General features: G+C 37.8%; 1 protein-coding gene across 1 annotated transcript in view; it reads right to left on the bottom strand.

Annotated features, from left to right (window-relative positions):
- Positions 1-12474, bottom strand: part of ush2a (Usher syndrome 2A (autosomal recessive, mild)) — a 208117-nt gene that overhangs the window by 184204 nt on the left and 11439 nt on the right. Inside the window, exons 3-5 of the mRNA XM_053237605.1 lie at positions 6311-6446; positions 1111-1174; positions 526-820 (exon numbers count right to left, since the gene is read on the bottom strand). Coding sequence (XP_053093580.1) covers positions 526-820; positions 1111-1174; positions 6311-6446 — 495 coding nt within the window. The remainder of the gene's footprint in view (positions 1-525; positions 821-1110; positions 1175-6310; positions 6447-12474) is intronic.

Here is a 12474-nt window from a genome sequence, read left to right as displayed (position 1 = left end):
GGCAAAATAAACAAAAAGAGGCAGGAAGACAAGGCTATAAGCTGCAAAATGAACAATGCGTACATAAAATCAAATGGCTTCGGTTACTTTCTAACCATGCCCTGGCTGTGCGTCTGCAAAGATCTGCCTAAAGGTGTCTAAAACGTTGCCTGCTTTTGAAGTGTAATTTTCTCACAATTTAATCAAGTTATTGGATAGCAGCATGCCACAGTGAAACAGACATAAGCCTAAGCAATTCAGTTTGTCACTGTTTGTCACAATGTCTGTGATGTTCCTGCGCTATCATGTCATCATCAAAACAGAGAAGAGCACTTACACACTGTGTAAATGACCTAATAAAACGTAATAACAAGAAATTTAGTCAACACTGACTGAGAAATTATTTCCTCCCAATGTTATAAATTTCCAATTATAACACAATTTTGGCAGTAATGTTTTCCTTTTGTATATATGTTTGTATATATATGTTACAAAATTGGACCATGTGAAGGATTTTCGTGGGCCAGAAAAATGTTCATACGCTACCTGGTACTGTCCGCTCTCCAGGTCTATGGTGATGGAAACGCCTTGGTCTAGTTTCTCTGGGCTGGAGAAAACCGAGGACACCCAGGCGGTGCCGATGTCATTATCGTTGATGTAGTTCAGCGGGTGAGCATGCGGATGGAGGCGGAGCATGCGGTTGTTGGTGGTGTCATCAGCACCGTTAGGGATGCAGTACCTTTCCACTACAGGGTGCACTCTTGGGTGACTAGAGGGGCAGCGGCACGACGTCTGGGCATGGAGGGTAGGAATTTTCGCAGAATACACCTCCTCAATCTCTCTATCTCATACAGACACGTGAAGAAACAACCATGTTGGAACACTACCAATACTAGATAATTTCTGGAATATTAGGCTTGTCATATTTTCACATGTACAAATTCTGATGTATATGGCAGACTAAAGAAAGTAAAATTCTAAAAAAGCTAATTAAGTGGTCTAGCTGTGAATATTTAATCAAACAAATACTCAAATATGCAGAGAAAACCTTTCAGAACAAGTTTAATCAACATGGCTGGACTCTTCCATGGAGATCTTTCCAGATTGATGACTGGATGTCAATCCACTGACCTGTTAGTCAAAGTCTGGGGATAAAATCTGAAATCCTGCATTCTCCCGATGAATTGATTGGACCCTGGGAAAAAAAAGGAAATGTCAAAGGCTGCTATTGAGAAGAGTTTGCAGGATCCATAGCGGTGAGAGGATTACCTTATCTCTGCCATTGTTTGGGGTAAAAGACACACTTGCTGCATGGTGGATGGATTGCACTTATTTGCAGCTCTGTGTTAGGTGTAATCCTGCTGACTCAGAGGTGTGGCTTAGTTTGGACACAAAAACATGCAAACTCACCTCTGATATTAGATAAAACCAGTTCAGCTTATTGGAAAACTCAGATCAAGATTTTTTTTAATATAATTTCTTAATTTTAGTGTACTGTATTTATATTACCTACAATAAAACATGACACTATGAACAAACCACTACTTCTACTCAGATCCCTACTCAGAGGTTTCATGCCAACTAGAGATAGAGAGAGAGAGAGAGAGAGAGAGAGAGAGTAATAAAGAATGTAAAGCAGGGGCAAAGGAATAGAGATGTGTGTATGGTGCCAAAAGCATACACAATTTGAAACTAGAACTTTTCAACTACATTAAGTCTAGCTTTAATTGTGATCAAATCCAAAACATAACAAAACACTATCTAACTTAATGTTCGAAGATATTAAATTCAATCATTTTGGGCTTTTCAAATTGGTTTTCGAATCATGTTCCCCCAACACCTGCTTTGCTTGTCCCACGCCCACATGAATAGAACAGGATTTCACAGACCTGGGCTTATGTGTGGAGAAAGAAAATGTGTGTAAACAGGATCAGGGTTTTTTCCTCCATAAAATTTCAAAGGACTCTGTCAAACTGTTCAATACTGGCATTGCAATATCATAATCAGCACAATGCATTCTGAAATGCTGCCGAAGAAAAAAAAAATCAAGCTTGTGCTGTGAGATAATAATTTAAAAAAAAAATTTTGATATGTGTAAAATATTACACAGCTCCAAGCTCTCTGATACAATCCTGAGCTTGGGTTACTGTGTGTAAATAAATAAAAAATAAATAAAAATAAAATAAAAAAAAAACACTGAGCACACCTCTATAACCGCCTATAACAGGTGATTCTGCTTAATTTCAAATTTTCATTTCATGTGCACACTTTTTATGCTATTTTTGAGCATAGCAATAATATATTTTCAGCATCCTTGGACACAGGCACCTCTAACTCTAACTCTAACTAACAGAAATGTATTTTTTTTCCATTTCCTTTTACTATTTGCTTTGTTTCAGCTACAGCCTGCTGTGAAAGCTTTCCTTTTAGTGATTCACTTCTGTGACAATTGCATAAATCAGGGTGTGTTTGATGTAAAATATATGTACATAAGGGCACAGTAAGGTGTGATCTACGCATATGACATGTAAATAAGGGACTAGTGGGCGTGAACTTGCTTCCTCGCTGCAGAAACTGATTCGCTCTTTTCGCTTAAATCACAGCTCGGTTTGATGCCGTATAAATGATTCATCAAACAGATGCAGATTCATTCACACGTCATGATCTGCGCTCGTGTCTACGTAGCTTTGATGAAGGGCCATTAAATGCAAAATACATATTTGTCTTAAATATTGTTCTATTTTTCTGGCTTTTTTTGCGTCATCAAAAAAAATGAATATATTTCTATATAGCAGCCTAGTTCCTATTAAAATAAATAAATAAATAAATCCTCCCTGAAATGGAACTTTTATTATTATTACTATTATTATTATTATTACTATTATTATTATACTTTTACAATTTACATTTAGCATTTGATCATTGAATTACTTTACAATTAACTTGTAGATAAAACTTGCTGTAAATTCACACGTGCACAAACACACACAGCCTGCTTCTAATGAAATCTACTGTAAGAAGATTACTTATTTATTTATTTATTTTTTTACATCGTCCTGCCATTGAAAATCAAGACAGACTCCATGTCAATCTGTCAGACGAGCACAGTGTCTAAACCAGTAACTTTTTTTTCTGAAAAATGCTGGAGACAAGAATGATGACAACGAAAAAACAAAAAGCACAAACAAGTAGGACTCGATGACAAGTGTTGACGAGGATGCCTCCGATACCAACAAGTCTAGTCCTACTTTTGCTAACCTGTATACCCTTAAAATACCCTTAAATATACCCTTAGGTATGCTGGAAATACCTTTAAAATATACTTTATAGAAGAAAAACTATATTAGACATTTAACTTCACTGTGACCTTGACCCTGTTTGGATCAATTCCACAATCTAATCAGTTCATCTTCTGGTTACAATAATAATTCCATATAAATCTTACAAACACTCAACCGCACGTTTTTGGCATATCATGCTAACAAGAATCTCGGATGGACACATAGATGGACAGATAGACAGATGGACATAATGCCTTGACCTCTTGGTAGAGAAGGCATTAAAAAAAACAGCAAAAAAAGTGTTTGTCGTCTTTATCAGGCACAAAAATATACACACAAAAAAAATACACTTCAATTTTAAACAGTCTTTAAATCCGCACCAGCTTTTTAAACACTTAAGACAAGCAACAAATGATAGAGGCTTTGGAAGTCTGTTAAATTTGAGTTTACTGGTATGGTTTACTGTCTTAGTGATCCCATTAGACGGCAAATGAAAGTAAATCAAGAGCGTGATTGCGTAGGCTGATTAAATTACCCAGTATAATGACAGCTTCACTCTTTTAGAAGCCTTCCTTGGTTGTCCTTTCAGGGAACCCCTTAAAAGTTCGACGTAAAATACTACAACAGAATATTCTCCTGTTAAAATGCGTTCCAAGTAGACCCGTATCAGAAAGGCAAAAACTCTTCATTACCCAAGAAATGTGTTTTCTAAGAGTGTTAGAGCTGCTGCAGAACTTTATATTCTCAGGTGCCACAATATGATGATTGCAGTTTTCTATAAATAAACTCATGACATTACATTAATATAATCATATCACCATGTTTGACGCAAACATCCGGGGTTCAGAGCAAAGGAAACCTGCTAGAAACTCACGTTTGCCGTGTTCATTTAAAGGCGTCCGGATGTGGAGGTGATATTTTATATTTTTAGGAAGTGTTCCTGCCACAGGCTATTATATAAACGATTTTTATCATACTACACTTTCAGAAGCAGTGGAGACATGTCCCCAGCGTCCTCTATGCAAACTAGACGTGCACAGAAGAGGCTCTGGATTGACCAAGCAGCTAAAAATATGAGAATCTGTGGCTGTATCTACTTCAGATAGAACTTTATGATGACAAAGAACACTTCAGAGCTGATAACGTCATATATCCTTTTACTTTTTGGCAATATTTTGGTGTACAATGTCTCAGTTTTACCCAGTGCCATGTAAATAATATGACCCATGAACCATATTATTCCAAGGTCTTAAGTCATAGATTTTTTTTGTTAAATTTTCAATAAAAGCAAAAGTTCACTACTCATTTAAAGCTAGCCTTAACTCATATCTGGCTTAAATTCCCTGACAATGCAGTAATGGATTACCTAATCAGTATTAAAAATGGATTTGAGGAAATTTGTCATCATAATAAGAACATGTCCGCGGAGGATACCGGCAGTGAAAATTCAAGTGCAGGAACGTCCCAGAAGGAAATTAAGGTAACAGAGTTGACATCCATTTAGTGTGTGCCATTCACAGATACGTATTCAAATGCATTTTTACTGTGGGCATTGCAGAAATCCCATCTCATCTCATTTATGAACAGATTATGTGTGGCCATATGGTCACCCTTGGCCTATATAAATCCCCAGATTTGATTAGTTGCTGGCTTACGGATCTTTCTAAAATGAAAAACTGTGGCACCTTTGCAGATTAGTGTGCCCTTTTTCCTCTTCCAATTCAACTAAGAAGAAAATGCTGTATGTGTAAATTAATTTAAAATAAGGGCAGCATTAATTTAATATACTTTTATATACAACTCAGTAGTGGCCAGTGTTACATTTTCCCTGATGATATTACATGATAATGACAGTGATAATAATAATGAAGTAACAATGCAGAAATTATATACATACATATATACATACGTACATACATATCAGCAAAATACATATTGTCTGGCACTGACAAGGAATGAGAGGAGAGAGGAACTCTTTTTGGCAGTTACAGTATTATCTCAGCTAGATTCTGGAGCTTAAGGTCACTAGCATACATAGCAGAAGGGCTGATGTTCAACAGCAGCACAAAAAAACAGATAAAAAATATAGCCGCATGAAGCAATTGGCGGGCCCATGCACCAAAGGTACAGCAATGGCTGTTTCGTGAGCAACTGTTGGCATTATGTCACATCACTGAATATACAGGTTTCACATGTATGTTCAGTGATGTGACATAATTCCAAGAGCTGCTCAGCACTGCTGCCGAGCAAACAGGAAGCCACACTTCCTGTTTGAGCATCATTACATGTTAATTTATCATTTTGCTATTGGCACGTGCCAACATCATTTAAGCTATCTATTTTGCATCATGTATATCTTCACATCATTCTGACCAACGTTGGTATGAATCTGCTGAACCCTCTAGGAGGTGTATTAAAAAATTTGGTTTATAACACACTTTCTGTTTGCACATGTTAATTAATTGCCTTGCCATGGCAACATCATTTAATGTATCAGAAAAATCCTTTGCAATTCAACACTTTGGATATCTTGACATCATGCTGATAAAATACAGGGTGAATCTGATCAACATTGCTGGAGGAATATTCAAACGTTTGGTACCTGTCAACATGCACAAAATGTAAAATGGCTGACTTCTTGTTGGGTGGAGATAAAGGATGTGATTATGAAATTTGTCTGTCTTAAGTAGCATCATACACCTACTAAATCTGGTGCATGTGGGTGAAACTGGATGTCAATAAATAAGAAAAATGTCAATGTATTGAGCGCCTGGGCCACGTCCAGATTCAAGCTTTTTCCAGAACTTGATGACCATATTTTCTGGTGTATGTACTACATTTCGTGATTTTATTCATGCCAAACACCTCAAAAATGGTCAAAGTATTGAAAAATAATAAACAGGACAAAACCAAAAAAAAGTCTTTTGCACATTTGGTGCTTGGACCCTAACTACTGCATGCCAATGCAATAAGGACTGTATTCTATTAAAAAAAAATTCCAATTCATACAAAATATTGATCAGTTAAAAACTCTGAAAGCAAGGAGTTACCTTTGGAGTTCTGGCCAATCCAAGCCACAGTGTCTGAGGTGACATCGGCGACTGGGCCTAGCAGGGTTTTTGTGTCGAAAGCCGTGCCATCTTCCTCTTGTCCATTCAGGAACAAGCTCGCGCGTGTCCTATGTACCTAAAATCCAACAGGAATGTGTGTTAGTAAAAGTCCACACAGATCAAGTCATGAAGTCCACAGTTACTTTTAGTACCGAGCAACAAAATGTGAATTTTCCTGCTCATTTCCTGCACTAAACCTGCCAGCAGTATTTTACAATTGTGCTTGCTCTGCCACTAAAAACGCTGGCTGCAAATAAAGGATATTCAGTTACAGGAGTTCATATGAAACCTTTAAAATGGAAAAAGTCCTGTAAAGTTTTGCCTTTGCCTGGTGACTGTGTGCCACTCTTCTAAGATAAAGAACCCTCCTATCACATTCACATTTGTATGTTCACAGCTTCCTTCCTTCCTTCCTTCCAAAAAAAAAAAAAAGTTAAAAAGGTGGATGGAAGTGAAGTAAAATTCCTGGAGGATGAAGGAAGTGCGAGACAACTAGCTGCCTCGAGGATCCTTAAGCCGTACTCTTTCATGATGGCTGATTGAAGACTGGTGAGAGGCCGTTCTCGAAATCTCAAACCGGCCCGATGACTTGCTTCTTGAGATCTGAAGCCCACGTCAGAGTGATGTAAATGAAGTCTGAAGTGCTTCCATCTATTTAGCGGCAATGAAGGCTTTTGAAATGGGGTCCGGAGCTAAAACAGTTTTGCTGTATTGGTTTTAGATTGTATTTCTTTTGCTTGTCTACAGTGAGCACTTATTACTTTTGGTTGTTTGTCTCCTCCATCATGCATCTGAATTGGGCACAACCGGTTGAATAGTAGGAATGCACGAATCCTGCTTCTTCTATTTTTGGTACAATATTGCTATCAGTGCTCTGGGTATCAGTTGATGCAAAATACTGATCCAATACAAAATTCCTGTTATTAACTGAGCAAATATGCTCTGTAAGATTCTGCTGCTATGTTACGTGAAATATCAGAGGCATGTTTTCTTAACACATGATCTGTATTGTGTCAGTCCACATACATGTCCATAGACCAGATACTAATCCAGCATTTCAAACTAGTACTGAGCAGAAACTATGGTATAAAATAACCTGGTATTATACATCTCCAATAATGGATTCTATGTGAAAAAAGTGAAGTATCACAATAAACCTTCCCATTAAACAATCAACGGCTTACATCAGCATGTTGTTCCAAAGTGTATATGAGCCGAAGAGACAATTTTGTGGCCTCTGGTTTATATATAATTTATATATAATGTATAGTATCCATCACTGATTGTTTCTTTTGTGTGTATGTTAGTGTGTGTGCCCTGTTTAGAACGCTTCCCTACGAGAAAAAGCCTGTGAGGAGATCAGTTCAGCACTGCAGGAGATTATTAACCGGCCATTCTCTGGAGCTTTTAGCAACTTCATAATCAGCAGGTGCTGACATCTTAAAAGCTGCTCTCAGCTTTCAAACTGAACCAGGCATATTTGGTCTGCGCAGGGAATTACCCGATTTCGCTACAAATTTATGCGATCGCTTTTATGAGACTGAGCGCTGTGGAATCAGGTATCCAACCAGCATCAGAGCAAGAATACCTGCTGAAACCCACTGAACGAACACAAAAGCTCTACAGTCTGTAAGATAGGGAAAACAATTCCATTCTAGGAAACTCTTACAAATACATGTGGAACAACAAAAACGCAAAAGATGAGGAAAATGGTGTGCAAAATTGCACACTGGAAGGAATAATTCAGCCAAAAACTCTAATGATCACCACTGAATAAAGGCCATTTGGGATTAGTAAGCTTGACTCTTGAGCCTAATGCTACCTGAATTCCACCAGCTTGTATTAGTATTAACTTAGCGTTTAGGGTTTAACATTTCTCGCCATTTCTAAGCCGTCCTGTCTTCTCTGCATAGTGGAGAACGAGGACACAAGGTTAAAGAACAGATGACGTGTCAGTGCAGCGTACATGCTGCGTCATTCCCTTTCCCACCAAAGCGCTCTGGTAGGAAACTCTATCGGCTGACATTAAAAGAGAGAGAAATTCCATCTTACCTTAAAAAAAATCCATTTGTTACATTTGGGAAAGTGAAATGTTCAAGCTCTCACTGCACCTTCAGCTTTTAAACATTAAATATAAAACGAGTTTTTCTTTGATGCTGTTGTACTACTGTAAAACCGCTGGCCATACATTTCATTATCAGCTAGTTATGTTATGAAGCACGCTATGGCATTCACAACGTCACTTCATTTAGATTAAAAAGTGCATTTGATGGAAAATGTTCTCTTGATTGAGAATGTTGAAAATGTTACAACCAAAGAAAAGAAACATTTTTACATTACAGTCTTCATAGAGCGCAAAGCTGACCTCACATGGCACGGAAGCACAGTGATGCGTGAGCGTCTGAAGAGAAAACATGTCAGATCACTGGAAGACATAGACACAGGGGAACGGTAAGTTAGCAAAAATAGCCTGGACAAAAATCAAGTGAGCCAAATAAATCAATAAATACACATTAAACAGTTTTGCCCTCATGGGATTTGTGTTTTGATGTGTAATCAAGAAGCAGTGGAAGCACAATGACTCAGGTTAACCCATGCGTATTAACTATTCTATTCAGCTGCCATACCTTATCTCATTGCCCCACTGTATTGCTAATTCACTGTCATATACTCTATTGCCAAACGTTTGTGGACACCTGACCACCACACCCAGATGTGAGTCTGAGTTCCAGTTCTTCCCAAAGGTGTTCAGTGGGGTTGAGGTCAGGGCTCTTTGCAGGCTACATGAGTTCTTCTACTCCAACCTTGGCAAACCTTATCTTCATGGAGCTTGTTTTGTACACAGTGTCATGCTAGAACATGTTAGTTCCAGTGAAGGGAAATTTTTAAAGCTACAGCATACAAAGTCATTCTAGAAAAGTGTGGTTCCAACTTTGTGGCAACAGTTTGGGGAAGAACCATATATGGGTGTGATGGTCAGGTGTCCGAGTACAGTCTATAACCTACTGCAGCAGCACTTTGGTGTCAGTCAGTTAAAATCTAAATTTTATGAAAGTTCTAATGCCATGGAGCGAATGAGTGAGAATCTCACTGCACTGATGTGAACATACACAGTGCTAATCTGATGGTCAGTACAGATACTTGCACACTACAATTACTTAACCAGTGCAAAAAAGCCCAGAAATTACTGCTATATAGTGTATTAATCAATCTTTCCTATCCTAACAGAAAACATTATCTTGGGCTACTTTGCCCAGAAAGTCAGTTTGCATGATACATCGAATGGTTAAAAATGACTGAACATGGTCTCAAATGAGTAATTAGATGAATGAATGATGAGACTCATGCCATGAATACATGAAATGTTGTACAGCAAAGATGCCTTCAAAAATAATTAAATTAAATGTTTCTTCATTTAAAAAAATACTATAAATGGCAGTAAACAGTAATAAATGAAACAAAGTCAATATTTAGTGTGACGATCCTTCGCTTTTAAAAAAAAAAAATAGTAGTCTCAGGTACAATTTGTGTAGTTTTATAAGGAAATTAGCTGTAAGCGAAACCCAGCAGCCTTCATTATGTTTTTTTTGTCAGAAAAGTGTCTCTTATGTAATATGTTGCTTTCTTTACTGACATACAAACATTTTTCTGTAACATTTTATTTTGTGCTGGAAAACGAATGTTTGGAAATCTAAAATGTTTTTGTACTGAATCAATAATGTAGGTAGTCATGAAATAAAAATCTATAACAAAGATTGTACTAAAAAAAAAATAGGGCACCTAAGACTTTTGCACAGTACTGTGTATATATGTATATGTATGTATGTATATATATATATATATATATATATATATATATATATATATATATATATACACACACACACACACACACACACACACACACATATATATATATATATATATATATATATATATGTATATACAGTCAGGTCCGGAAGTATTTGGACAATCACAGAGTTTTTGTGATTTTGACTTTATACACCACCACAATGGATTTGAAATAAAACAGTCAAGATGCGATCGAAGTGTAGACTTTCAGCTTTATTTTAAGAGGTTCTACAAAAATATGGCATTTATCATTTAGGAATTACAGCCGTTTTAAGCAAAATACTTCCATTTTCAGGAGCTCAAAGGTATTTGGACACTTGACTGACAAGAAGTTAATTGACCAGGTGAGGTCCATTCCCTCGTTACTTCAAGACAGATGAAGCAGATAAAAGGTCTGGAGTTGATATCAGGTATTGAGTTGGCTTTTGGCAGCTGTTCGACTAGAGCTACCAACTTATAATCCAAATACTTCCGGACCTGACTGTATATACTATCCTGTGTTAATAATGAATTTGTGCATTATGCAGTGCTGGGCAGCAGTGTTGTCGCATGTAGTCACTATTTGAATGAGCTTGCAGTACAGAATTTTAATATATGTTGTGTGTCAAGTCTTCAAGTCACCATCCTCCTTTCAGTTCACATCAAAAGTGCTGGGAGACGAATCCCTGATTTCAGGCATTGAAAACTCCAAAAGAGTCAACCCCAAATCTCTAGAGTCGATTACAATAAGCAAAAATGATTTGCACATAATATGTATTAACATTTTTTCAATGAAAAGTTAGTGTAGAGGAACTGAGCGTGTGCGTGACCTCCTCCTAATAACACACACACACACACACACACACACACACACACACACCATTTTGTGTTTTATGTTCTTCTTTCTTTCAAATGGAATAAATAAACATTTTTGGTATTTCTGTATATTTTAAAATAACCCAACTAATCAATTAACCAGAAAATCAATTGATAGATTAATCAATTATCAAAATAAGTGTTAATCACATCCCTATTGTGCACCTGTAGTTAAAGAATTAGGACAATCCAGGGCACAAAGTTTCATACCTCCTGTTTATCAAATTCTGAACTCGAGCGAGGAAAAAAAAACTCCAATGTCTTTTTATACAAGTATATCTAACTTCAAATGCCACAGCTTTATATCAGAAATGATGCTTTGCCCTTTTGACCTGGCCCATAAACCAGGGCAGAGACACAAGCCTAAAGCGGGGCTGAGGCACCTTCAGCAGCCTGAGTGACAAAGCGCTCCATGATAAAGCCCTTTCCATTTCAGCGCTGGACGAGCTGTCAGGGCGCCGAGAAATATTCCACTCCGGATGAGGGTATCAGCGCAGGCAATCCCAAGCTTTTTCAAAGCATGTTGCTGATACCTTCCGAAGCCTAACCATTCTATCTGCGCACACACACACACACACACACACACACACACACACGGATGTTTTATTTACAGCTTAGCCCTGAGCCTCAGCGAGACAGACTCTTATCATTTAAATGAAGCAAAACTGTTTCCTTACTTGTAATTTGTTACATTATCCCATGTATCGGAGTGCACCGAGTATGACTCGGCCAATCATTTGAAATATAACTGTCTGGAGGAGAACGCTGCTGGAATTTCAGCGCTGATGCATCTGAGTCGGCTGGAGCCGGACGCCTCTCCTCAACATCGGCCATTACACAGCGGAGGAGGCAGCTGACGAACAGCCAATTTTCCCTTTATCACATTAGCGCAGCCATGAGAGAGACGCATTTGTTCTACTCAAGTAGGCTAAAGCTACAATTACCAATCTCATATATACATGTTTTATATCAGCCCTTCCTTCTCCCGCAATGAGGGTGGCAGCGATAAATTAACACTAGCATGACAGTTTATTTAAGAAAAGAAAATTGTCTCGGTGGCGTGGGAGAAGGCGGAAATATATAAGGCAACGTGTCAGTGCTTTTAATAAAGGTAATAACTCTTGGAAGGCTATGCTTTAAGCAGAAAGCATATCAGAGATCTATTTCTTTCTCTCTCTTCCTCACCGTGACCGAAAGGAACACGAATCATTTTTGCTAACCAGCTTGCAAGGCTGGGCTTTTGCTTCGCTTTTCCACACACCGGCGTGTCTGTGACAAATGTCTACTCTTAGTAAAATAAGTGCTTTTTTCATAATCCCAAAGGTTCCTATAAAGGCCTATGACTCTTCCTCACACTGATTGAAATGTCTCTGGTGTTTGTGAGCAAGATGATGCTG

This window comes from Pangasianodon hypophthalmus, chromosome 10 (assembly GCF_027358585.1).
Source record: "Pangasianodon hypophthalmus isolate fPanHyp1 chromosome 10, fPanHyp1.pri, whole genome shotgun sequence".
In the NCBI taxonomy this organism is placed as follows: Eukaryota; Metazoa; Chordata; class Actinopteri; order Siluriformes; family Pangasiidae; genus Pangasianodon; species Pangasianodon hypophthalmus.
Note: the sequence above shows the minus strand (reverse complement) of the source record. Positions and strands in the feature narration are given on the sequence as shown.